At 36.9% G+C, this 26,426-nt stretch overlaps 1 protein-coding gene and 1 long non-coding RNA gene across 3 annotated transcripts; one reads left to right on the top strand and one right to left on the bottom strand.

Annotated features, from left to right (window-relative positions):
- Positions 1–15: 15 nt before the first annotated feature.
- LOC147655345 (uncharacterized) lies at positions 16–2,568 on the bottom strand. Its single transcript, XR_015284297.1, has 2 exons — positions 2,132–2,568; positions 16–2,030 (listed from the first exon to the last, which is right to left on the bottom strand). It is a non-coding gene; the product is annotated as an uncharacterized LOC147655345 (long non-coding RNA).
- Positions 2,514–26,389, top strand: EIF3E (eukaryotic translation initiation factor 3 subunit E). 2 transcript variants are annotated; one of them, XM_086880349.1, is made up of 14 exons: positions 2,555–2,758; positions 4,450–4,564; positions 6,641–6,691; positions 7,579–7,696; positions 10,930–10,972; positions 11,438–11,542; positions 13,543–13,668; positions 15,117–15,241; positions 16,020–16,146; positions 18,108–18,209; positions 18,876–18,985; positions 24,454–24,556; positions 25,010–25,144; positions 26,230–26,389. In XM_086880349.1, exons 1-14 carry the CDS (start codon positions 2,669–2,671, stop codon positions 26,266–26,268), a joined length of 1,389 nt encoding a protein of 462 aa, XP_086736475.1. In that variant the 5' UTR covers positions 2,555–2,668; the 3' UTR covers positions 26,269–26,389. The 2 variants fall into 2 exon arrangements, with proteins under 2 accessions (XP_086736486.1, XP_086736475.1); XM_086880360.1 differs by lacking the exon at positions 6,641–6,691 and having other exon boundaries at positions 2,514–2,758.
- The last annotated feature ends 37 nt before the right edge of the window (positions 26,390–26,426 follow it).

The raw sequence follows: 26,426 nt of genomic DNA on the forward strand, positions 1-26,426 counted from the left end.
TTAGCCCAAGCAAGATACATTCCTGTTGATTTATTTAGGATAATCTTCTAGATAATTCTAGCCAAATGGCTTTTATTTCATTAACCAAACTAGCAATCTTAAGTACACTGGTGTTAAGAATCTTAAGTACAGTGGACTGAACTTCCAGAAGGAAAGTACTTCACTAGCTTAGAGGATTTCAGCCTCAAGCCTGTTCTATGTCAAAAATGAAATTTGGGCTAGAGGTACTACACTTTGTGCAATTTCTCAGTCAGGTGTCTGTGCAAGAGCTCAAAATAAACTCACATTTCCTGCAATTCAGTAAAGACTGTCTGATACTGTTTTGCCATGAAAACTTACCTGTATTTTAGAAAAATTTTCACCAAGAGGCTGAATATATATATCTCACTAGATGATACAGCTAAAGCAGTTACACACCCTTTTCTAAAAACAGTAATCCTTTACACACAGGTGTGTGTAGCAAACATAGCACAGTATGTTTCACTAAGGGAATTTAACAGTTTTCCTGTTACTTTGCCTTGGCACAGTATTGTTTTAATGATCTTTCTCTGAAAGTCTCTCCCCAGCTAGTTCTTTACACCTTTTCACTCATTACTGTACCTATTTTTTTGCAGTCACTCCTCAGCTAAAACCAAGCACTGCACGGGGCCTTGGATTCTTTAGTGTTTTGTAGTGCCAAGGGTCTTCCACTGGCAACTCCACAGCCTGGCTTCCACTGGCAGCTGTGTCATCTGACTGTCATGAGGAGAAACCAGTGCCAAGTTTGAACAGACCTTGGTGAAACCCACATTGTTATTATGGAAAAAATACTACAGGAGGATAGTTTTCACCATTAGAGATTATGTATGTCGTCAGTGATATGTAGGTATCAAGGTAAAGAGTATCTACAACTGCTATGAAAAATACAAGGTTGTCTTGCAGATAAAAAGGGATTCTTTCCCAGATGATGTTCTGAAAAGAGTGTTGCTAATACAAAATTACACATACCAGAGGCTTATAGGAAAGTGTTAACAATTTAGTGTCACATGAAGAATTACTTAATTCATGCTGCATACTTTTTTTCCTTTACAGGGCATCATTAAGATGCAGTGAAGTTTTACCTCTAAAAACCTGTCACATCCTTAATTCTGTAGCCTTTACATCTTTTTGTTAAGGTGGGGAGAACATCACTAGCTGCCTGAATAATGACTTAGTAAATGCTATGACCTTCTTATTCCTCACCTCCAATTTACACTTAAAACAAACCATCCAAGTCTAAAATTAACCTGTACTACAACTGTATTAACTTGTAATTCCACATGGACAGCAATTGTGGCTACCATAGACATAGTCTGTAGTTATGTGAATCACTAAACAAACTATTATGTCTCTGTTCATGAAAGGAAAAGTTTAGTCATGACAAAGGTTTTAGTTACGCTTTATGAGAACAGATGAGGCTTGACTTACTGGCTCAATTATGTGTCCTGACAAAAATTACTAGAAAACTTACCAATTGTAACAGGAAAAGAAACCTTTTATCTTTCTGGTGAGTTAACATGGTGAATCACAGATTCATTTATGTTGGAAAAGATCTAAGATCTTTAAGATCTAGTCACCATTAAACCATGTCTTTAAGTGCCACATCCACACACTTTCTAAGTACCTCCAGGGATGGGGACTCAAACCCTTCCCAGGACAGCCAGTACCAATGCTTCCTTACAATGGCTACAAGAAATATGCAAGTTATCATCAATATTACTGATTCTTCCATTTCTGTTGATAACTCAGCAATACAATTCTGCACTTGCTTGGATTTCCCTGTGTAAGCCACTGTGCAACAGCTCCCCAGCCTTTTTCCATCTCATCTGGCACGGCCTCGCCACGGAGAGCTTGGAAACATGGCTTAACAAGCTTTTCACTTGGTGCCAAGGACAACTTAGTCTCCTTTTCAGATTGTCATTGCCAGATTAGATCTAGATCAAGTCAAGCTCACACAGGACGCACAGAGTGTGGTGGCTGGACTCACAGCCGCTTTCAGGAGAAATCCCACTCTATTAAGCTGGAATGCCCAAACCATCGCCCAGCATTTGCTCACGCGCTCCAGCGGCGCTTTCACCCCAGGCAAGGCGCGAGCAGGGCCTGGCCCGCGGACGGGCCCTAGAGCCGGCCTTACAGTCAGCCCTCAGTCAGCCCTAGAGCCGGCCTTACAGTCAGCCCTCAGTCAGCCCTACAGCCGGCCTTACAGTCAGCCCTCAGTCAGCCCTAGAGCCGGCCTTACAGTCAGCCCTCAGTCAGCCCTACAGCCGGCCTTACAGTCAGCCCTAGAGCCGGCCTTACAGTCAGCCCTAAGTCAGCCCTAGAGCCGGCCTTACAGTCAGCCCTCAGTCAGCCCTACAGCCGGCCTTACAGTCAGCCCTCAGTCAGCCCTACAGCCGGCCTTACAGTCAGCCCTCAATCAGCCCTACAGCCGGCCTTACAGTCAGCCCTCAATCAGCCCTACAGCCGGCCGGGGCAGGGCGGGTAGGGGAGCGGACGGTCATTGCCCCCGTCCTCGGCTCCCAGCCCCTCTGCCCCGCCCCCCCTCACAGTGCGCAGGCGCGGGCTCCCCGCCGCCGGGGCGGCACCGCGCAGGCGCAGCGCGCACAAGAGCTGCGTCGCGCCGCTGCCTTGCCTCTCTCCCGGCGCCAAGATGGCGGAGTACGACCTGACCACCAGGATCGCGCACTTCTTGGACCGGCACTTGGTCTTCCCGCTGCTGGAATTCCTCTCCGTCAAGGAGGTGCGTGTCTCTCCTAAGGGTGGGAAAGCCGGCTGCGGGAGCGGGAGAGTGGCAGGCCCTGCTGCCGGTGCTTCCCGTGGGCCTGGGTGCGCCGCGGCCGGAGCTTCCTCCCGCGGGCCTGGGCGCTGCGCGGGCCGGGCGCGGCCCGTGGGGGATTCGGACTCTCCGTAGGGCGGAGCTCCAGGCTCCTGTGCCGCGTGAGTCGAGGGGCGAAGCGTGTGGGGCTGCCCAGGGAGGGACGGGAGCAGAGCCCAGAGCGGGCCTGAGGGAGCCGCTCCTTGATCACGCCGCGCAGCTCCTCGGCCGCTGGTTTGCGAGGTGGCACAGAATTCCGGCACTTTCTCTGCCTCGGATTTGGTGTAATGTCTTTCCCTCAAGTATATTAGCAGAAAGGAGAAGCCAAAACTCTCTTTGCAGCCGCAGTTCGCAGCTGTGGGACACTCTCCATAGCCCCGCGGCTCTCGGTGCTCGGGCCGTCCCGCAGCCGGAGCTCAGGGCGGTCTGTGAGGTTACGCCAATGATACCAATGATTAATTTTAATTTGAAACCCACGTCATCACGAATTTGTGTTGGAAACAGATAAAAGTCTCTTCTGGAGCTCCCCCTTGTTTGTCTTATGTACATTTTTATGTCGTATTGCTACTAAGAACCTAGTAATGCTGGAAGTACCTCAGGCGAGTGCTTCAGATACTTTAAGCTCTTATCAGTCTAAACTATTTTAAAATGAAAGAAAAATACGTAAAGTTAAACAAGTTTTGCATTTAAAGTAGGTCTTATTTTAGCTTTCAGAAAGGAACTGATGAACCTTTCGTTCCTTGAGACAACTTGACCTAACCAGCTGTCAGGTCTAGCATGTGGAGTTTGCTTAACGCCTGTCATCTTGGGGGCATATTTTACATTAGTATTTTTATGTCAACTGAAGTTAATTAAACATTTAATTTTGTGGCATTAGTTTTGAGCAACACAGTGTTCAGAACTGAATTGAACTTATACAGATTCTGTATCTGAGATATCCGCAGTTGTTATGTGGTGAGTTGTAAAATGGCTCCTGTGCGAATGTTTTTGAGGAATATACTGGATTTGGCCCCTGCCTACATCTTCAACACCTAACAGCAGTTTGCAACCCATTGCTAAATTATGGAGTATAAACTCTAAGAAACAATTTGAAAAGTTTAAACATACACCATCCAATTACGTAGCTGTTATAAATTTGTTCTTATGCTATAAACTTAGCAACATATTTTAGATTAATCTGCACAACAATTAAATTGCAAGTTTAATCTTGTGCATTTATTTTGAAATCCACTTAAAATAATTAACTGATTTTCACTGTTCACTATTTTTTTGTTGAAAGTGTTCAGTACTTTGGAAGAGAAGTATGATTAAGGTTTTGTTATATTTTAAAATATGTATGTAATTTTGCAATACATATTACTATTCCTGTTAAGAGCCTAGTAATGTTACTTCTAATTAGCTTTCATAGACAGCAAGAAATATTTGGTGTTTTGTCAAGACTGAAAATGCAGAGAGGCTTTATAGTAAGTTATCTTAATGACTGAGCTGTGAGATTTGATATTTAAAACAATTCAATTGTACAGAAGGCCATAAACTGTACCATAGAAGTAATATATAATATGACTTGAAACTCTTCAATGCTATTCAAATGAATGTGTTAATAATTCCTGTTTCAGATATACAATGAAAAAGAACTGCTCCAAGGAAAACTGGATCTCCTTAGTGATACCAACATGGTGGATTTTGCTATGGATGTGTACAAAAATCTTTATTCTGATGAAATTCCTCATGGTAAGCTGCTCATTTAGATATAAACCTTGTTTTGAAACCTTTCTGTCTAAAATAATAAATAACTAGTAGTAATTCCTTGTTGCATCCAAAAACTAGAGTACTGTTTAACTTCATCATTACCAAAAAGATATACAATACTGAGACAAATAGAATGCCCTAATCCTGGGAAGTTGGGGTTTGTTGTTCTGTCAGGAACTCAACCTTTGAGTTACCTTTTAAGTATTTCAGTGCTGATTTGGTAATTTCAAGCACTTTGAAGCTGTAGCCTAATGGAGTTGCAGTAGCTTTTCATCTGTCAAATTAAACAAGTTCATAAAGATTTGGTATTACTTCGTGACTTTTTGTTTAAAGCATCCCATATGTTAAGATTAGAGTTGCATTGTAAATAATTCCATTGATCTGTCTGTCTGTTGCTGATATTTAGGCTTTGGAGATATTTTTTTTGGAAAATGTGTTTTCCTCAGAGTTGTTAGTATAAGAATCACTGTATCTCTAGAAGAAAATAAATTTAAGGTTATAATGAATGTGATCTCTTGCCATCTTATCTATGATTTTGGTAACTTCTCTGTTCACTACTTAAATTTTTATCATCTTGAGGAGCATTTGGGAATGGAGAGAAAATTAGATTACCTAGCTTTGTCTAGTTTCTATCCTTCACTGGCATTTTGATTTTAAGGGGTTTTTCCCAGTTCTTTTTTTTATGGGTTGGGTGTTTCATTTTGTTTGTTTCTTTCTGACCTAGTTTTTCAATATCCACTGTCTTCCTATTTCTCCATCTTTTTTTTGTGCTGGGCGATTCCTCACCTTTTTCTTAGCTATTGGGACGACAGTCTATTTTGCCTGCATCTTAGGAGAAGGAGACTTGGGTGCTGTTGCATTCTTCCTCTGTGTCTTGCTCTTTTCAGGCTCTTGAAGCTGCAGAGATGGCCACTTGCCTCTTTGGAAGAAGAGAATTGATAGGCTTATGGACATGGGAGTCAATGTTTTGACCAAGTCTCTGCTAGCATTAGGTGCTATGGTCATGTCTACTGTGACACGTGGGACTTGTATCATGTAATGATAACCAGAGGGTTTCACTTCCGTAATCTAAGAAACAGTTGTGGTAATAGCTTTACCTTTAGGTTACTTAACAGTTCTATTGATTAAAAAAGTCAGGCTGTATCAAGGCTATAAAAAAAAATTTCAAATAGAATATTTGATTAATACCTGAATAGGTATTAATCCTTCCCTCCTTCAGGCTTTTGAAAGTGTTGAATTTTACTGTTACCAGTAGTAATTAAGGAGTAAAATACTAAAGGAGTAAACAACACAAGCAATAGCAATTCTAGCAGACTTCCACAAAGTAACTATTCAAAATGTCTCCAGAATTCTGATGATTATATCCAGTTACCTAATCAGATTGCCTTAGATTATAACTTCATAAGGTCACAGCTGCAAGAAAGTTGAATTAATTTGCTTCCTTAGAGAGCTCTGTGTTCATTAAAGACCAGCAATTTCCAGTTTGAAAAGAATATAAGAAAAACACTACCTCTCTTAAGATTTTACATCATCAGTTTGGCAGGGTTGTGGTTGTTTGGGTTTTCTTGTTTTGGGTTTTTTTTTTTGTATAATGACTTACTGCTGTTTGATATGTGGCTTTTATTCAATTAACATCAGCAAAGCTAGTTCTTTCACACAGAGTCCATTTTTCAGGGTGCTTGCTCACACAGCTTCCTATGCAAAGGCCTTAATTTTTGACATCTTTCTAATATGTGTCATCTTCTTGTGCCAGCGCTTATCAGAATGTGTGTATGGACAGGTGGTTCTTACTTGTGGAATCACTGCTTTCATTAGAAGTTTACACTATCCTTTTTTAAGACTTCACTGTTTAAAGAACTCAAAACTTAAGTTCAGTTACACAGTTGTAATTAGAAATTTCTCTGCACAATTTATAGTTGCTTTTGTCTTGTCTTCCATGAGATCAACTTACAATTACACATCCAGGAGATGTCGCAGGAAAACATTTTCGTATTCTTAGTAAGTCAACTGAATGTTTTTTCTTTCATCTGTTTCCTCTTCCTCTTTTATAATCTCAAGAGTCAACTGAAGGTGGAGATAATTTCTCCTTATTGGAGCACTTCCTGTCAGGCAAGTTGTGCTTATATTTAGGTTGAGTCACCATTATGGTGTTAGTCACCTTGGATGTCTTGTTCAAGTATCTGTGTAGTCAAATCAGGAAAGAAACGTCAACTCTTCACAGTGGCATTGACTGTTCTGGTGTGTGGCTCACTTTCACAGTTTCCTGCATTTATCTCCTTGGATTTATTTAGTCTTGGGCTCTCTTCTCCCATATGTTTCTTGGGTCACATAGCCAATGTCAGGGTGATTTTTCCTTGCCTTTTTTAAACATACACACTTTTTTGAATTTTGTTTAAGTCTTTATTTTATTGCATTGCTAGCACTTGGTGAGAAATTTGGGGATCTGTGTAAAATAATCACCCTGAAACTCTTAGTTGAATTTCCTAACAATTTTTCATAAAGGACTTAGTGTTTCCATTAAGCACAGAGTGTTCAAAATCTTAATTTTGCCAATTGAGCTGCTTGAATTTTTTCCTGTCAATTTTTAATTAAGTGTGCTCTAAGTGTTCTTTCAGAGCCTGATCATCAGTCAGAAGAAAATCTATCTCATGGTATCATTGGATTGTTTACTTTTTTGCAAGTTTATTTGGAATAAGTGAACTTAGTTAAAGGTTGTTTCTCCCTTAGTGGAAGCCTGAAGATACATTGTCTAATGCAGACTCTGCTCCAGCTGTACCTGCTCTCTGGTGGGCTTCACGCAGGAGGAAAAGGACCATATATTAGAAGTTTTTATTAAGTTACAGAATTGTTATATACAGCTAGGTTTGATACTTGACTGAGAGGACAAGTGAGGCAGGAATTGGAAAGATGTGTTCAAATGTCAGCACCATGTAATTACAGGTTGGTTCATGTAAAAACTTAAAGCATTATATTAAAGTCTTTTTGTTTGTGTTCAGCTTTGCGTGAGAAAAGAACAACTGTTGTTGCGCAGCTGAAGCAGCTTCAAGCTGAAACAGAACCTATTGTCAAGATGTTTGAGGATCCAGAGACTACGAGGCAAATGCAGTCCACTAGGTAATTTATAACGTAATTTGTAGGGATGGCTTGTTGGTACCTCTCAAGTGTTGCTGCTAGGAATGCTGTCTGTGTAGTAACTTCAAGAAAGACATTTTTATTTTCATGCAGTATTTAAGTAGTGCTTGTGGTCAGGTAATTGAAATTGCTGGATACGGTTTGCTCTTCTCAGTGCTTTTACCTGTTGTGCAAAAGACATCTGTTGTTTTTAATGTTTGTGAATCAGCTTGGTAGAAGTGACAGTCATCATCCAGTCAGTGCAGTCCAATCACTGGCACTTTTTTGTTTGGCTTTCATTTGGTTTTGGTTTTTTTGGGGGAAAATACAGGCTGAAACAGTTCATATTTTCTTTTCTACCTTCTAGAAAAGGTTATGGAATGCCATATTAGTGTGGGAGGCCTGGTGGATGAGCATCCTCATAGCACGTATTTCTTTAGGGTGTTCTGTCCTTTTCCTGCTTACTCACTCCACCCCCAAACTGTTCCAACCTGGTTCTGTAAGGTAGTGCTCATAATAGTCTTTTTAAGATGCATCCAATTTCTTTTAAATTTTCTTACGGGTGTAATTAAAATAGGAAGGGTTTGTCTGTGCATTGCATCTAAGGTCAGAGTTTCACCGTGGTTAAGCTTGAATTGGGCTCTGTAGGAAAGAGTTCAGCTGTACTCACTGAGGAGTAATTGCACCTTCAGCAGAGAGGTAGGCAGGTATTTGTTTCATGTTAATTACTCCTTGTTTTCTTTACATAGGAATCATTGTTACTGCTGTTGTAAATGTGTCTGACAAATTGAAGTATTGATTGGATCCCTTCTTCAGCCTTACCTGCCCTAAAATTTTAAATAGAGTATATGGTATCAGAGAACCTGTGGCTTCACTTGAATTTGAAGGTGAAGCCTGTACTTGGGTTTATCATTGGCAAGTTTTATACATCCACAGATACAGAAGGCTTAACATTACTTCTGGAATTTCTTAGGAAACTATTTAATGTACAAACTCTTCTTTCTAGGCTGCAGATACCTTTGTTTGCGAACAAAACGCCTGAGGAATATGGGTCCCTCAAGGGGCAGGAGCTTGATTAGAATTTACTCTGTTTCAAATACACATTATAATACTTTTTTTCTTGCCTCTGTACTTTTTTCCACTCTTCTCATTGTTTTCAGAATTTGTCATAGATCAGTTTAGATTTTGGTCAGTGCAGAAATGGTGAGGTGCAGTGTATTATGTCTCAATGCACACACAAAACAAGATATCAGTAGGAATCATGAAATCTGTTAGCTTTGCACCGTATCAAAAGTTTATTTTCTCTCCTGGTACCACCACAGCATACTTAAGCTTCTTCTATAAAAACATTGTTAACTAAGTAAGCGGCCTTTGTATCTGATGTCAAAATGGATGTTCATGTCAGCTAATTACATGAAGAAAAGAAATTGCATTTGTTAATGACTTGTGATTGTGCAAAGCCAGGACTCACTTGCTTTTGGAGGTATACCTTTGAAAGTGAAAGTCCCAGTTAGGCAATTGAGCGTGTCTTAAAGAAGTCTTCCTCCACAACTATTCAACTGTAATTGAACATATAGAGGTCTTGTCCCATTCTTGCTTTGCCTTAAGGCAGTTTTTTAAAAAATAATTGGCATAGAAAAATGTTACTGAAATACTAGCATTTCATGGGAAATGTGTTCTGTTACTTGACTTTTGATTCACAGAAGTTGATCAATAGAATGTACTTCAAATTGGAAATGCCTTGTTTGAGAGTAAGAGTCATGCATGGCATATAACTTGCCTAAAGCTATAGAGTATTATCTCTACTGCATTAGTATTATAGTGTGTGTATATATATATATAGTATATATAGTATTATATATAGATAGTATTATCTAACTGCATCAAGTTTTGTTTTCAAACTGGTATGTGGTTTGTGTTTGTAAAATATCTGTAAACTTCACAGCTCAGAAGTTCCAGTTTTGGTTATTGGCTCAACTGTAGTTCTAATCTAGATTATTTGTGTTAGATAATAATGGGTAGAATTGGGCTGAAATAAGTTCTGTCTGTCTAGACCTGAGTAGTGTACTGTAGATAGTAGAAAGAAGTTTTGATTCTTTTGGGAATTTCTGCTTGTGATTTTGAATCTGTATTGAATTCAGATAGCTGCATATTACTGGGAATTCAGATCATGACTTTTGATCCATGATGGGAATATCCGTGTTGGGAATATCCAGCTCTGGGAAATAATGTGTAAAGGAGATTTTGCAAGTAGAAGTCCTCTCAAGAATAAACCAAAACATTTCACTTCTCTGAGTAACTGTTGGAGGACATTGACTTTAAAATTACAGAGTAATAGTCAGTTCCTTATCCTTAAAGTATGTTTTACTGGAACAAATCCATGAGATTATTCAATTGCTTTCAGAGGCACAGCTAAGGATTGTCATTCTTGGCTCGCTTGGCAATTTGCCATTTCCCCTGTAGAATCTTTTATCATAAGTTCTAATTAAACAGATTAACATCTTTACAGTCAGTTGATTTCAGAGTAAATGGGAAAATATTCCTTACATACAGTTTTTACAGTGTCTTTGTCCCAGGGAATTTAAGGCATGCCTCCTGGATGCTTAAACTTCTGTTTGATCTAGGTAATATGGCTTGTTCTTTTAGTGTTAGTGTTAAATAAAAATCAGTCTTCAGAGATGTGATCACATGGTCATAGATGTTTAGAACTTACTAGTATGATTCTTTTTTATGGTTCTGTGTTCTGCGCATATTTGCTGTGGTAGAGATTATTGTGACCCACAATGTCTCAGTTCTAACAGTATAAGTTTCCTTACTACTTCTATTTACTTTAGTCTTTGCCATTTTTTTCCCCATCTTCTGTTAAAAAGGTTGCCTAGAGTAAGTGCTGTGATGTTGGAACATGAGTGGGAAGAGCTCTAATTCAGGATTTAATTTTCCTACTGACAGCTAAGAATGCTGTCAAATTTAAAACAGCCTTCCGCTTCTTCTTAACTGTAGTTATTGTTGCAGGTGGCAATCATTACTTAAAATAAGAATAATTTTAAGATTTTGAAACTATGTGACACAGTAATAGATGACTCAGCAGCTGCTCTTGAACAAGTGGAGGAATGTTACTTTAAATTCATGCTCAGTTTTTTGTGTTTTACCTTTAAAATTGTGTTGCATTGTGTACTGTTGCATGGTGGCTATCAATTTATTTTGTAAAAGCAGTGCTTTCTATCCTTTTATTATAGAGATGGTCGGATGCTGTTTGACTATTTAGCTGAGAAGCATGGGGTAAGTGTTGTAGCTGCTGGAATGAGAGTTCGAAATATGTCCACCCAGCCTCCTTCACAGCTGACAGTGTTTTGACCAAGTATGGCCCAGCATTTTTGTTCTGTCCCCTGTCAGTGTAGCTAACAGGTAGAATTCCTAATACTAACATATTTAAGCCCTTGAACTTCTAATTTTATACAAATAAACAAAAAACTGAAACTTAATGCTGGCTGCACCTGTGTAACGTAGGTGTGCTTTACTTTGTAATGCAATATTTCACCTTTTTTCAGTATTGGTATAAACTTTGATTCCATGGCATGGATTGAGAGTATAATAGTTTTCTGTTTGGTTTTTTTTTTTCCCATGTACAATGTCTTTTGAAAACCTACAGATTTCAAATCTTACTCTACTATTAAAATTAGCTTGTGACAGTGTGGTTGGTTTTTTTTCCTAATGAATAAAAGCTTTTATTGTATTTCTTTTCAGTTTAGGCAGGAGTATCTAGATACACTGTACAGGTATGCAAAATTCCAGTATGAGTGTGGTAACTACTCAGGAGCTGCAGAATATCTCTACTTCTTTAGGGTTCTGGTAAGTTCTGATCGGTTGTTGGTTTGGGGTTTACTTTTTTGTTTGTTTATTTGGTATTATTTTCAATTACTTAAACCAGTAAATTGTCAATATTCATTCTTATCATTTAATACTTTATAGCTTTTTGAGGCAATTACTGTATGCTGAAGTTTACAGTAATGCTTAATAATCATCACTATCCAGCAATTCCATTCTTTTCAAGTAGAACTCAGAATTGTTCTTTAAATTTGTATGTCTTGTAACATTTTATTACAGGATACAATGAAATGAATGCTTATTTTTAAGAATACTTGGTTTTGTGCACAGATGTAGTCAACAGCAGTGAAAAGCTTTTAGGTGGACAGGATGTAGTTTGTGGTAGTGGTGAAATGCCAGCTTCTTATCTGAGCTCTCATCTGTCTTCTCTTGAATTTTGTGATGGATTTAAGAGTATAAGTCATCTCCCTATGAAATGTAGACAGCTCAGATGATAAATGTAGAACCAAATCCATCGTCTCTGAAGCAACTCTTTTCATCTTGTTGTAATTCATATCATCTGTTTCTGTTAGGAGTGGATTTTGAGAATAAAGATTTGATGTCTTGAAAGAATCTCAGCACAGTAAATTTATTGTTGGTGGTCAAGTGAATGTGCTGTTTTACTAACAAATGGAGATTTAAGGTAACTGCTTGAAAATCCACATAGTCAAGCACATAACTGCTTGAAAATCTGCATAACTGGAACAGCTGCAGTATCTAAAAGCAGTTATTGTTAATAGCTACGTCTAATTAAGTGGTTTGGAACCAGAGTATGTTAGGTAGCCTTCTCAAGTCAGTATCTATTAAACTGGCACCTGGGTTTCCTGGAAAATACACAGCTTGTAAGTCAGTATCTCATAGATTGGTGCAGTGATTGCTGAAAACATGCAGTGGTTCTTACCTTGATGCTTTTTCCTTGCTAGTTTCTATTCCCATCTAAAAGTAATCTTAACTCTCTGAAATACTGCTAGAGTAAACCACAAAAATTTCTATAATTGACTGTAATTAAAGAAGCAAAATTGGAAAATGTATCTTCAATCAGAAGAATAGGGCTTAAAATAGGAATGAGTTGAATTATTAGTCTAAATTTTGATGCTAAAGCTGAGTTTCAGTGTTATAGGTTCCTTTTATGTGGCAGGAGGGGAAATGAAAATTATGTATGTAGGGTTTGTGGGCAACTGTCCTTAATTCTTCATGCCTTTTTTCTAGGCATGGCATTATGTTCTTGTATGTCAAGTAACCTCAAAAAATGAAGTACTGATTTTGTACTGATAATAGCTTAGTATAAGACTTCTGTTACTAATTCTGATAAGAGAAGATTTGTTTGAAAGCCCAGTGTGATGAAACATAGTCTGTGAAAGAACTATTGTAACCAGTCTGAGAAGAGAATTTGACATTGTGAATGACATAGTGCAACTCATTCTTGTGTAAAACTAACACAGCTTGACCTTAGGGCTGCCCTTCCATGAAGTTCTACTGCTGCAAAGTTGTAGTTCCACTGGACATTTCTGTAACAAGTACACCTCTGGGCAAGGCATTAGCAGGAAGAGTTTGGAATGCTAGCTTTTTAAAGGTGGTTACCTCCTATTACGAGTTCTTTAGGAACCTGCCTTGTAATTACCTTGTTTTACTAGTTTAGAAACATTTTTGTGTGGTTGAACAAAAAAGAAAAATCCAAAATAAATTTGAAACAATGTGTCATCTGGTGCTCCGACTTTTTTTTTAATTTAAATTGCAGCAGCATGTATCTTTTTCTTAGATGTGATTTCCTAGTTTTTACTTAAGAAATTTTACTACTGTTTTTTCTTTCCATGCCTAAACTGTTTATCTGAAAAAGAACAACCCACTTAATTTGGAGAGTTAGGACTGTGCAAAACTGATAAATGAAATGTACTGCCATAAAATACCCTTTGTAGTTTTAAAAGTAAGTAATAATTTCAAACAAAATACTAAGCACATGACTTTGTTGCTATTGTTTACCATAGGTTCCAGCAACAGACAGAAATGCTTTGAGCTCTCTGTGGGGAAAACTGGCATCTGAAATCCTGATGCAGAATTGGGATGCAGCTATGGAAGATCTCACAAGACTAAAGGAGACAATAGATAATAATGTAAGTAAAATCTTGGGCATCTTAGTGAGGTGAGAGGTTAGAGATGTTAGGTTACTCAAGTTTTACTATAAATCACTTGCAGTCTTGTGTCATCAAGAAAAGGTTATCACCTTTTCACTTGGTACTTTTTTATTGGCAGTGGGAGAGTGAAAGGATGCTCTTGAAGAAATAATGAAACATTCTTTTCCAAATTGCTTGCCTCTTAACACCTTAGGTTCTCATCTATACTTTCAAATATATTTTGAGTAAACAAAAAAATCTTAAGGATATGTTTGAGGACAAGGTATTTTGTGAAATTGCTGCTTAAATTTCAGATACTTGTACTGTTCATTTTCTGGAAAGGATAAAATGCTTGTAAATAAACCATATTATCTCATGAAGATAGCACTTTTGACAGAAAATGCAAGACGGGTTGTATTTGGAAAGTTTCCAGCTAATTCAGCTTTCTTGACAAAACTCTCCTGAGTTCAGATGAGCACCAAGAACTTAAGGAGGAGGGTGGGGCTGCAGTACTGATTCAGACCAATTGATGAGAGATGCTTGTGGAACTTCACTAGTATGAAGTGAAGTATGGCCATATCGGAGATGTGAAAATTTTACTCTCCTGAACTGGAGTCTTGAAAAACCAGATTTTTTTCTGTCCCCCCTGTCATTTCTTGCCTATGTGGCATATAATTAATGTTAACAAATTTTCTTCTGTGATTTTGTTGTCTTTGTGATTCTGGATAGTTATAATATACCATTTGACTTGTTCATTAAGCTCCCAAGATTTTTTTTGGATAGAACCATAGCAGTGTGTCTTCATGTTCTTCGGAGTGAGGGTTACTTGCCATGTCAGTTCATCCTCAGTGGGTTGTTTTGCAGTCTGTTTGAAGTGCTTTTGAAATTTGGAGCTAATACAGGTACTTGGAGCTGAACCCTTGCTTGTCCATTATCAGCAGGTTTAAATAAAGATAATTATATTTCTTTTTTTTTTTTTTTTGGCTAAAAGTGATTATAGAGCTTCATCATTGTCTGAAAGTCTACGGCAAAAAAAAAAAATCTTAGTATTTAAAAAGGAAGTAAAATAGAAAAGGTGAAAAAGCCAAGTAGTTACTCAGATCACGTCTGAAGAGTGAATACAAGGAGAAAAATTCAGAATTAAGAGAAGTAGCTTGGGTTAGTATGGTGCCTTGGAAAGCTAAAAGAGCTCTGCTCTTGCCATCAAAAAGCAAATTTCAGGAAACAGTTTGGAATATAGTATTGGAAAATTTATCTTGCTTATAACTTTCAGTAGATTTATCATTGAGATGACAAAAAAGCTGGAGGTCAAGCTCAGCCTGAGAATGATGACAGTTACAAAGAGCTGATGTAAAATAACAATTCTGAGCAATTACAACTCCATGGATTAGTATTCAAGCAAATTTTGTGTTGTGCTTGACTTGCACCAATGTTATGTTCTCTCTTAGTCTGTCAGCTCTCCACTGCAGTCTCTTCAGCAAAGAACATGGCTCATCCACTGGTCTTTGTTTGTGTTTTTTAATCATCCTAAAGGGAGAGACAACATCATTGACCTTTTTCTCTATCAGCCACAGTAAGTTGTGTTGTACTGCATGGGGGTCTATAAATCAAATTGAAGGCAAATGATGAATATTCAAGCTTGCTGAGCTTAGGGCTGCAGGGTGAAGGTATTGTTCTGTTCTGATTTTGTGAAAAGCTATTTTTACAAGAATTAAATTTATAATGATAATATCTTTATTGTGTAATTAGAAATATTTTTATAATAAATAAAGATTTCAAATTATTTTTGAGGGAAACCCAGACTAAGAATGAGAATTGAAATACTGTATCTATTTGTAAGAGGATTGCCTTATATGTAGATCTAGCAGTTTTTGTTGCCCTCCTTTGGATGCTTTCTTATAGCTTGGTACCTTTCTTATGTTGTGGCACCTAAACTGCACCCAATACCAAAGTGAGGCTGCTCCAGAGCAGGACAATCCCCTCCCTTGCCCAGCTGGTGATTCTGTCTGATGTCCACCAAAACACAGTTGGCCCTTCTGCCTGCCAGGACACACTGACTCATATTCAACTTGTTGATGAGGACCCCCAGATCCCTTTCTGCCCTCCAGCCTTTCATTCCCCAGTCTGTAGATAGATCCAGTGTTGCTCTGTTCCAGATGTAGAATCTTGACACTTGCCCTTGTTACACTTAATACAGCTGGTGATCTTCCAGCCCTCTGATTTCTTTGTCAGGATCTCTCTGCATGGGGTCCCTGCCTTTGAGGAGTTAACAGCTCCTCCCATTTTAGTGTCATCAGCAAACTTCAGTATACATTTGAGTTCTGAATCTTATCTGTGTTTTTTCTTCCTAGGTATCTCAATGCAATTCAGACAATGTGCCCACATATCCTCAGATATTTGACTACTGCAGTCATAACAAATAAGGATGTTCGTAAGCGTAGACAAGTGCTGAAAGATCTAGTCAAGGTTATTCAGCAGGTAAGGACTGCAGTGTGATATTTTTTCCCCTTTTTTAAAGAGACTTCATCATAACTTTCATCTAGTGGTTGTGTTAGGATTTGAGGTATTTTGATGCTTGTTTTTTGTGAGTTTTTACTGAAGTAAAATGCATATCAGTCAGTGGGAGGATGGAATAATTTTTTTTCTTCTTTCATATACATGAGCAGTTTATGTACACATACCTGCAGTAGAGTATGTACACAGTTCTTACTTTCTATATTATTAAATGCTGAAAATTCAGTGAGATGTGAAATGGCTTTGTATGTGATTTTTTCAACTATCTGTGCAATAAATCGTATGAATAAGGGTTCTTTCTTGCATTTCAAAACCACTGAATTGTGCGTGTTGATTTGAGTTCATGTACATTCTCTTGAAAATGGTTCTGTTGTCACAATCACATGAGGATGGAGATACAGAGAAGAGTAATAAAATAGTCACTTGGTAGCAACCAATGGGGTTATGGCCCAGATTTTATCTGAAAACAGCAATTCACTTGTGTACAAATCAATACACTTCAAACACTTAATAATGTTGTGCGTAATAAATATTGCATCTGTGTGTGTATGTAGATAAATGTGACAGTACAGTTATTACAGGCTAGAAATTGCTAGCAAACCACTGCAGGCATTTGGGCAACTACCTGTGCAAAGCACAGGCAATGCAAAGATCAAATTTTAGTCAACTTAATCTGTTTATAAGCATTAGTGTTCACAAAAACTAGCATAAGAAGCAATAAATCAGCGGTGTTTTGACTCATCTTTTATGTTTATCTAAAATCTGATTGTAACATTGAGCTTCTAATATAGTATGAATTTCTAATACTTAAAATAAGTAACATTTTACAGTTTCTTGCTTTTGCTTGCAGAAGTACTCTTTTCAAAAATACCAATTTGGGCTTTGGTTTTGAAATCACGTATCAGATTTCTCAGTATTCTACTCTGTATGATTCATAATGCTAAATGATGTTGTGGCAGAGTTTTTATAGATTTGAAATTTATGTGGTACTGCTCTAGTAGCAGTAAAAGATTGTTTATACTTGCAACATCTTTGCAATTACTCATTTACTGATAGGTAATTTACTGATAGGTAAGTAGTTTGTTGTTTATTGAAATTAAGGGATGCTCATTTTAAGACCATTTTGCAAATAATTGTTAACAAGTGTAAATCTGATGTGAAAAATACATATAAAACTGAATTTTTAAACCTAAATAATACAACTGTAAATACAGTTCTTTGGGGAAGGAAAAAATAACTTGGATCCATAAAGAAAAATATCTCTCTTAGGAATTCCCTTTGTCTGTTACCTTATTGTATGCTAAAGCAGATATTGTTACATATTGATTTAAGCTGTCATAAAATATGCATTAGAAACACACTTAAGGGGATATTTTTTACATCTGAATTTACACTATTGTATGTAGATGTATTGTGTCTGCCTGGTAACTGAGAAAATTTAGTAACTTCTGTAATGCCAAAATAAGTTGAAATAATTTATGTATAGAAAATAGTATTTTTGCTAGCCATGTTATCCATGAAAATAATCATTCAGTTTAAAGTATGAAAGATTTGGTTGTTGGAGTCATCTTTGAAATCAGGATTTAGGAAGCCTATGCTATTATATTTTATGAAATTTGGAGGTTTGATACAGAGATAGCTCTAATCTCTTGATATTTTCCTAACCCAAAGATTGCAGCATTAAATGCTGAAGGTGAAACTACACCTCTGGTTGTTTAACCAGACTGTTGGGAAAAAGCATATTTCTGTAGCTTTTATAAGAGGAATTGGGAAGTGTAGCTTTTTTTTTAAGGTGTTATATTGGCTTCCAAATAATGTGTCCAGTATTATTTTTTTTAAGACTATAAGGAGTACTTGAGCAATCACAAGGCCATTGGAAATGGTCTTAATTTCTAATATTGTTCCTAATTGGGTTTTTTTGACAGGAATCCTACACGTACAGGGACCCTATCACAGAATTTGTGGAATGCTTGTACGTTAACTTTGATTTTGATGGAGCGCAGAAGAAGCTGAGAGAGTGTGAAACAGTGAGACTTCAAATATTTATAAGATTCCTTTTCCTTTAAGTAAAGACCTCTAAAATTCATAGTGGACTGCTGAAGTGTTTGAAGTGGTGTTTGATTCCATTACCAGTGCTTTCTGATAAACTTTAGTTCATGATTGGGTGGTGCTGGGCTTTTTGACAACTTATTTTGTAACACTTAAACGTGACTTACTGTTGAGGATCTAGCTTTAATGTTATAATAATGTTTAAGAAGTTTTGGAAGAAGAAGCAAATAGGTAATCAGGCATTTGGCTGAGCTTCAGGTTTTCCATTAAAGTTTGAGAAATGCTTGAAGAAAAGCTCAGATTTGTCTTCTGTTATGAAAGATAAGTGGGGAGTCAAATTTTGTACTGAAAGGATCTTCAGTAGTTAGGACAGCAGTAGAGTTTGACCTTCAATCAAGTTAGGTCCTTGCTCTCTTCTTGAGTCAGACCTCAGTGATCATGGTTGTATGCAGCTGAAATTTAGTAAGGTACTGAACAATGAAACAATGCAAAATATTGCTAATCTGTGGCTTTTTTGCCACATCTTTGAACATAGCAATAATATTTTTAGGTATACTGTGGGCTGCTCTTAGTTATTGGCAGTGTCTTCCAGTAAATTTCTACTCACGTTCGCTCTCGTGTTCCCTTTCTGCTTACACTTACAGGTGCTTGTGAATGATTTCTTCTTAGTGGCATGCCTTGAGGACTTCATTGAGAATGCCCGTCTCTTTATATTTGAGACTTTCTGTCGCATCCATCAGTGCATCAGCATTGGGTAAGAGGATGTCTTCATTCCTCAGTTCAGAAAATCAATCATGGTGGGCAGTTTTACAAATAGTGCAAACTTCAGGAAGTATTCAGTTGTCAGGTAAAATCCTAACTGAAATTTCGTTTGGATAGTGTTCTTTCTGGTTTTATAACTCTGATGTGGTGTACTTGAATTACAGTTATATTTCAGAGTTTATTATTGTGTTTAACTTCCAAACAACCTCTCTACCACCCATAGTGCCCCCAGACAAGCACTACTTTCAGGCTAAAATTGCTATGGTTTTAAGTGGGATCTCTACTGGATTTAATGGGAACTTTCATACCAATGTCATCAAAGTCCTGGTGACTTCATTTGGACCTCAATTTTAGACGTTGAAGTAGAGTGTAAATACAAGCTGCAAATACAGTAATTGCTTAAATTTTTATTTGGTAGGTACAGATACCCATGTCTGTCTAATAGGTGTGTTCTTTGAAATTTATTAAATCACATGGCTTTTTTTCATTAATTAAATAGAAAACAATGGAGTTTATTCTCTGTGGCACAAAGTGATTCTATTGTAGGTACTGCTATTAGCAAATATGTATCTTGTTTATTCAGATTTATTTTATAAATGCAGGCTTTGCAAATGGGTCAGCTCTGATGCCTCTTGTGTGTATGTTAAAAAAAACTAAATGGGAATATACTCTGTATACTTGACATCTCTTTCCACTTGGCCTTACCCACGTTTCCTGTATTTCCACACCCTTAAATTTAAAATGAAAAAGTGAAGTGAAAAATTCTGCTGTAAAAATCTCACTGATAGACAGCAGTGCAGAGATCTTGAGACAGCAGAAATGAAGGCTGTTGAATTGATCAAGTTGAGTGAAGTCTTGTTACTAGCTTATGTCCAGAGCAAATGTGTGCATCTAGTCCCCTGAGGTAAGGATTTAACACTGTCTGATTTCAAAGGAAAGGATTTGAGAAAATTGTCTTGCAAACTTATTGGAAGGATTGCTTTTTTTATGGATAAGTATAGTTGGAAAAAGGACTGATTCTTACTACTTTTAATCTTTAGGCCCTGGGTGATGTATTTGTCTTCACTGGCTTTGGAAAATATTTTTTTGTCCTTTGTATCAGCTTAAAATAGTCAATGAATTTTGAAACAGTGAATTTAAGCATTTTAGTCAGCTGTGGTGTATTGGGTTTAAGCATATAGTCCTAATAGCAAATGGAACTTCATGCTGTAAGCAGAGCTTTTCCTTACTTAGTATTCATTTTTATAAGAGGGCTAATGCTTCAGCTAAAGTCACTTTAAGCAGAGTACTGCGTGCTTAGGCATAAAGGGGAGTTTGAACCAGTATCTGGAAAAAAACCAAACCCATACGTAGAGTGCTCTTAAGGATGAGTATAAAGCCCAATAGTGTTTTGTTCTTTCTTACAAATTCTGTTTAGTGGTGTGAACACTGCACATACTGAAGTACAAGTTTTCAATTAAACTAGATGTTTAAGCTTTTTTAACTAGAAACCAGATGTCTTTGGAAGAAGTCATCTCTTACATGACTCAAGTCAATGAGCAAAGACTCTGCAGTGTGTATGTTAAGAATTTTTCAATCATTTTTTTAAATCAAATTTTTGTTTCAAAAGATACTGGTAAACTGTGGGCAACATACAAGTGATCTATTATGGCAAAAATAGCAAGCATTATCAAATTTTGTGGTAGGTGATTGCCATTTATTTAGGGTTCATTACTTATAGTAATAGTTCATATATTTTGTGCTGTTTAATATTTCAGCTTTAGGTGTGATAAAAAATGTAGTTGGCTGTCCTTATGTGTGAGTGATTCTTGAATATAAGTAACAGTGCCCTTCCTTTATAAGCATTATAGCATGTTATGAGGCAAATGATAGATTTGGGGTTGAGACATTTATCTCAGAATGACATGGATATTCCTACTGCATACCCCCTAAGTTAGTTGCACATGGAGTCAATCGTCAGTAATGAGGTGGTTCTCAGTAGGTCATTGTGTTTTTAATAATGGATATCAGCCTTAAATTTCTTTGCAAGCTGTAACAATCATTATATTTTGGCTGATTAAATTAGGTATATAATTATTTCTTGGTGTATTTCAGATTTGCTTTTGAAGAAATTAGCCAGTTGAAATGAGTGATTGGTTGAAATGAATATTTGGCTAAGACGTAGTTCTTGCATTTCTTGGTTTGCAAGTGATTTCCACTGCTAATCCTGGAGCAAAAAACTAGATGGTTGTAACAGTGCTTGATGAGTGCTACTTAGCTATTTAGAATGAATTTAAAAACAGTGGGAAACTTGCTGTTCCTTATATTAAATAAAAATAAATGCCTGTTTTATTTTTTAACTACTTAGATCTGCTAGTTAGCTGACATTTTTCCAAAGGACATAGTTGCTTTATCAGTTGCAACTTAGTTTACACATCCCAAATCACCCTGTGATTGGTTTGCTGTTTGAAATACCATGTTTAATAGGGAGTAATAGATTAAGCTAAATCTGTTTTAGTTTGATATGCCCATATTTAATTGGAGACCTGAATATGCTTCATTCTTCTTTTGTACTGCACACACAAGAAAACTATGTAAGATGTGCTTGTTCATATATGAATATGTTGAGAATTCAATAAGCTTCCCTTAAGTAAATGAAGACTTAAATAAAAGTAGCCCTAGCATGACCCAAGTAAGTGAATTTCCTTATAGAACTGGGGGATAGAAATTATTTAAAAAATTATTTCTGTGACTGTTTTTGGTGAAACTGCCATTTGAAATTAATGATAACTTGAAATGGTAGACCATTCTTTACATTTTAATAGTATTTTATTATAATTGGCTTAATTTCTATTGAATTATAGAGGAATCTTTATAAACAGTGATAATCTATAGTACAACTTCTGTTGCATCCTTTCCTTAATATTAGTGGTGTTAATATGTATTTGTAAATCTGAATGTGTCACCGTTACTTCAGCTATCAAACCTGTATGAGGCTAAGCTGTATTTTGTATCCTGAGAATTTTAAATACATGTTCTAGCTGAGACAGGAGAATAGTGGTTTGTTACAGAATTGTAATCAGGATAGATCTTGCGTGCATTTGCTCTGGAAGGATGGAGACTACTTTTTTGGCCATGTATGTTACTTTACCAGGAAAATACCTCTATGTTATATATCCACGCACATTGAGTGGTCCTGGCTGCTTCAGTATAGGATGCAAGGAGACTTCGTTGCCACAAGTGCTGGAGAAATGTCATCTCTTGTCAAAGATGTGATGAAATTCTAGTTTTTTTAAGGATTTATTCTTCATTAATGAAAAAATAGTTACTATCTGATAACATCAGTTGTTTCATACTAAAATTTAAAATATGTGTAAGTCTCAAAGTTGAGATAAAACAGATTTTTACATTACTTTTATTTTTTACATTACATTACTTTTTACTCTTGTCACTTTCATTCTATGATTTTTAAGTTTTCCAGATATATGTGCAGGAAAATAATACTTGTGTGGTGTTACTTCTATTATGTTGCTAAATACATACTGTATGTTTGTTCAAAAAACACTTCAATTTTAAAAAAAGCCACTTCAGAAGCAGCTGAGCTAGTAGTAAAATGTAGATATAATATGAAAAGGTAAAATGCTTTGCTAGTAACAAATAGAAAATATCCATAGTTTCTGGCTTGAAATGATTCTCTAGAAATCTGTGCCCTCTTCCCCTCCAGTTACATGAGGAGTTTAAGGAAAGAGGAAAGTGTAGGTGCTGTAGATTGGAAGTCATCTGGTTTAATGCTGTGAACCCAGTTCCAGCTCTCAGCAGGTCCCACAGCAGTATTCCATTATGCTGCTTAGCCAAGAATCCACAAGTAAAGGCCCTATATCCATGAATAGAGGTACCACACTGTAATCCCCAGTATAATGGCAGTAGCCTTTCTTGTGGTCATCTGGAAGGGAATTTACTTTATCTGAATCCATTACTAAGGTTTCTAAAAGAGAAATGTGACAATTACACCCACCCCCATGTACTTTCAGTTTAAAATTTCTTTCGTTTCAAGTCAAATACTTAACATCACTGATTAGGGGTAATAAAGTAATTGTGCTTTTTCTTAAATTAAAATATTCCATGTTCTGTCCAGGGGACTGATAATTCCACAAAAATTTCCATCCCTGATGTCTGCTGCTCTCTTCTGCCTTTATAGTTGCTCATTCAAGCTCAGATTAAAAGGTCTATTGGAACGGTAGCAGCTACGGTTGGATTTTACTTCCCCTTACTTTGCCAAGTTCAAAGACGTGTTACCCATTTCTTGTCTTACTTTGCTTAAGTGAGTTAGTGTAAATCCAGTTTAAGTTACTTTTGGGTTTTTCTGTTCATTTCACGTTTATCTATGGAAAAAAAGCCAGAATTTGCTTTTTTAGTTGGAAGAAAGGTGAGAGATGAAGACTATATAGGAGAGACAACTGTATGAAGAAGTGTATGTAGAAGTCCAGCCAGGTAGATGAGCTTAATAATTGATAGTTTATAAAGTATTTACTTGATGCAAATCATTGTCAAAAAAGAAATCACTTTTTCAGGTGGAAAGAAAGATGTTTAGGCAAGATTTTGTAAAGTGGTGAGAAATTGACCTCTTGTGCAACTCAGTGTAGCCAGCTGGCTTTTTAGTCATGCTCACAGCCCTTACCTCATGTTTGTTACTTTAGTCTGAAAGCTGATGGAAGAATGAGCGTTACAAATGCCCTGTATGAGCCAACTGCCAGCAGGAAGCTAAAGGAGTTAGCTGGAAAACCACAGGAAATGCTATTAGGAGGAATTATTCCTGGACAGGAGTGCTTGTTTGATTAAGAATTTTCCTTTCTCTGTTCTCCCCCACCTTCCTTCCTTGAAATTGCAAGAAGTTTTAGCAAAGTGTATCTGTCATATCTTCAATACCAAGCTCTGTTTCATGGGTCTTGTTCCTGAACTTTGGAGTGAAGTTTTCTTGCTAAGTATTTTTTCAGACTAGTTAATGTATGCTTTCTTGACTGCTGATTGCATTTAAATAAGAATAAAAACAATTCAGGTTTTTGGGAGGTTTTTTTATAACAGTGGTGGTGGTTTTATGTTAACTGTGAAATTACATTAATAACAATTTTTCCAAGAATGTATATGTAGACAAGGGTTAATAAGAATATAGGAAAATTGCGCAGGTCAAGATTTAAAAGCAGTATAGTATAGTTCAGAATGAGTAGGTATATGCTTCAGGATTTCAGGATATGAATTTCATATTTGCAGTGGGGGGGTGGGAGATATGCAGGAGGCCATGTATGTAATTTTTAAAGTCATTTCCGTCAAATGAAAGTAAGCTTCCCAGCTGTGCAGTATTTATTGAACCTTGGACTGTGCCATATTTTGTGTTGGTTTGACTTGTATTCCATAGTCCCATATTATGTTTACCAACATCAGAGAGATTCTATTTTGCTATTTAATAAGTTGGTTATTTTTTAGTATGTTGGCAGATAAACTGAATATGACTCCTGAAGAAGCAGAAAGATGGATTGTCAATCTAATTCGAAATGCACGATTAGATGCCAAATTGGATTCAAAGCTGGTAAGACTGTACATAGAATCATGGAATGGTTTTTGTTGAAAGACCTTAAAGACCATCTAGTTACAACCCCCCTGCAAGGGTTACCTCCCACTATAACAAATTGTTCAGAGCGTCATCCAGCCTGGCCTTGAGCACTTCCAGGGATGCAGCACCTACAGTTTTTCTGGGCAACCTGTTCCAGCCTCACAGTAATCTAATCTAAACCTGCTCTCCTTCAGTTTAAAGCCAGTGAATTTATTGAGGTTTTTTTATTTAATTTCTTTTACTTCATGGGCAAAGAAAAACAATAGAAATCAAAACTTTGTTCCTGGATAAACTATAATAGATTTCATTTCTTGCGTTTTGCTCTTGTCTGTAAGATGATCTGTAAAAGTTCTGAAAGCAGCGTATTACATGAAAGGTCCTTGCATGCTGAGCAATTGTTAAATTTGTTCTGTCTTCGCTGGGTTTTAGGGCCATGTAGTCATGGGCAACAATGCAGTCTCACCTTATCAACAAGTGATTGAAAAGACCAAAAGCCTGTCTTTTCGTAGTCAAATGTTGGCTATGAACATTGAGAAGAAACTGAATCAGAGTGGTAGATCTGAGGTTTGTATTAAGTTACCTTTTTCTGAATTCTTGCTGCCTTTTTCTGTGAGAGATAAGTTTAAGTTTAACCTGTGCCTTAATTCACCAGATGTACCTACTCTTAGTTGTAATAGTAGGAATTACATAGAAAAATACTTTGTCATGGTGAGAATTAGTGGTTCTTGCTTTCTTTTAGCCTTTCTCTTCATCATTAGATTTTATTCTGTTGCATAACTGTTTCAGTCATTTGCTGCTCTGCTTCCTTTAAATAGTCTCCTTCACCACCAGGAAAAGGCATATTATGAAGTGTGACACTTAGGAAAGTAGTTATAATACTTTTTCCAAGTGAGTTGTATTCAGAAGTATTGTAGGTGCACATGTTGTATTGAAAGAAGACTGAGTGGTGCTTAAGACTGGAACATGGAGAAAGAATTGTGCAAAACCCTAATGTGTTAAACCCGTTTAGTGAAATTCTAAAAAATGTAATAAAGTCTATGAAAAGTTTAAGTAGAACCAGTGAAAATGAGAAAGTTGGCAAGATCATCTGGGTTTGCTTCCCTCCACATAGCAATATGGGAACCTCTGTGAGGGAGAACAGCCCTGTAACAGGAATGGCTTTGAGGCTCAGCCATACATCTTTAAAATGAAAAAAAAAAAAATCAGAACAAACCACACAGTAAAAGAGTTTAAGCATTAGAAGTTTTACTGTACTTCCTCAGTGCTTGGCTGGAATACTGGTGGAAGTTGGACAAGCAGTGGTGCACTAGTTTATTCTGTTAATGGGAAGTTGAGTGAAACATGTGCCATTACTTTCTTTTAAAAATATAGCTGAAAAATTATTTAGATTTATATCAGGATCTTCTAGAACTTCTCCTTTTTGACACTTTTAGCTTGGAGGACTCTAGTGTACAACTCAGTAACTCAGTTACAGTATATGTGTCTGGTATTTCAACACTTGCTTTAATACTTGCTTTAATCTTAGAGGGTATGTCCTTCATTATCAACAACATTCCTACTTCATATCTGTATGCAGTATTAGAACTGTTAACAAATTTCAGTAAGTATTAGGTAATACAGTAATTTCTAATATTTTTTTCATTTTTTAGGCACCTAACTGGGCTACTCAAGACTCTGGATTCTATTGAAACACTTCTGCAGTGGGGACAAACGTTTATTTGACTAAAAAGCACATAAACATGTAACCATTTTGAGAAAAGTAATTATGTGTTAGAGCTGATGTTATTTGAATAAAATTGGCTACTTTTATCAGTCTGTGTGTGTTTGATTTAAACAGAATTTTATG

The sequence above is a fragment of the Cyanistes caeruleus genome, chromosome 1, assembly GCF_971803275.1.
Source record: "Cyanistes caeruleus chromosome 1, bCyaCae1.hap1.1, whole genome shotgun sequence".
NCBI lineage: Eukaryota > Metazoa > Chordata > Aves > Passeriformes > Paridae > Cyanistes > Cyanistes caeruleus.

Coding starts and splice junctions, on each gene's coding strand:
- EIF3E (XM_086880349.1), top strand. CDS start 2,669: ATGGCGGAGTACGACCTGACCACCAGGATCGCGCACTTCTTGGACCGG. Junction 11,543..13,542: donor TCTACTTCTTTAGGGTTCTG/GTAAGTTCTGAT, acceptor TGTTTACCATAG/GTTCCAGCAACAGACAGAAA. Junction 13,669..15,116: donor AGGAGACAATAGATAATAAT/GTAAGTAAAATC, acceptor GTTCTCTCTTAG/TCTGTCAGCTCTCCACTGCA.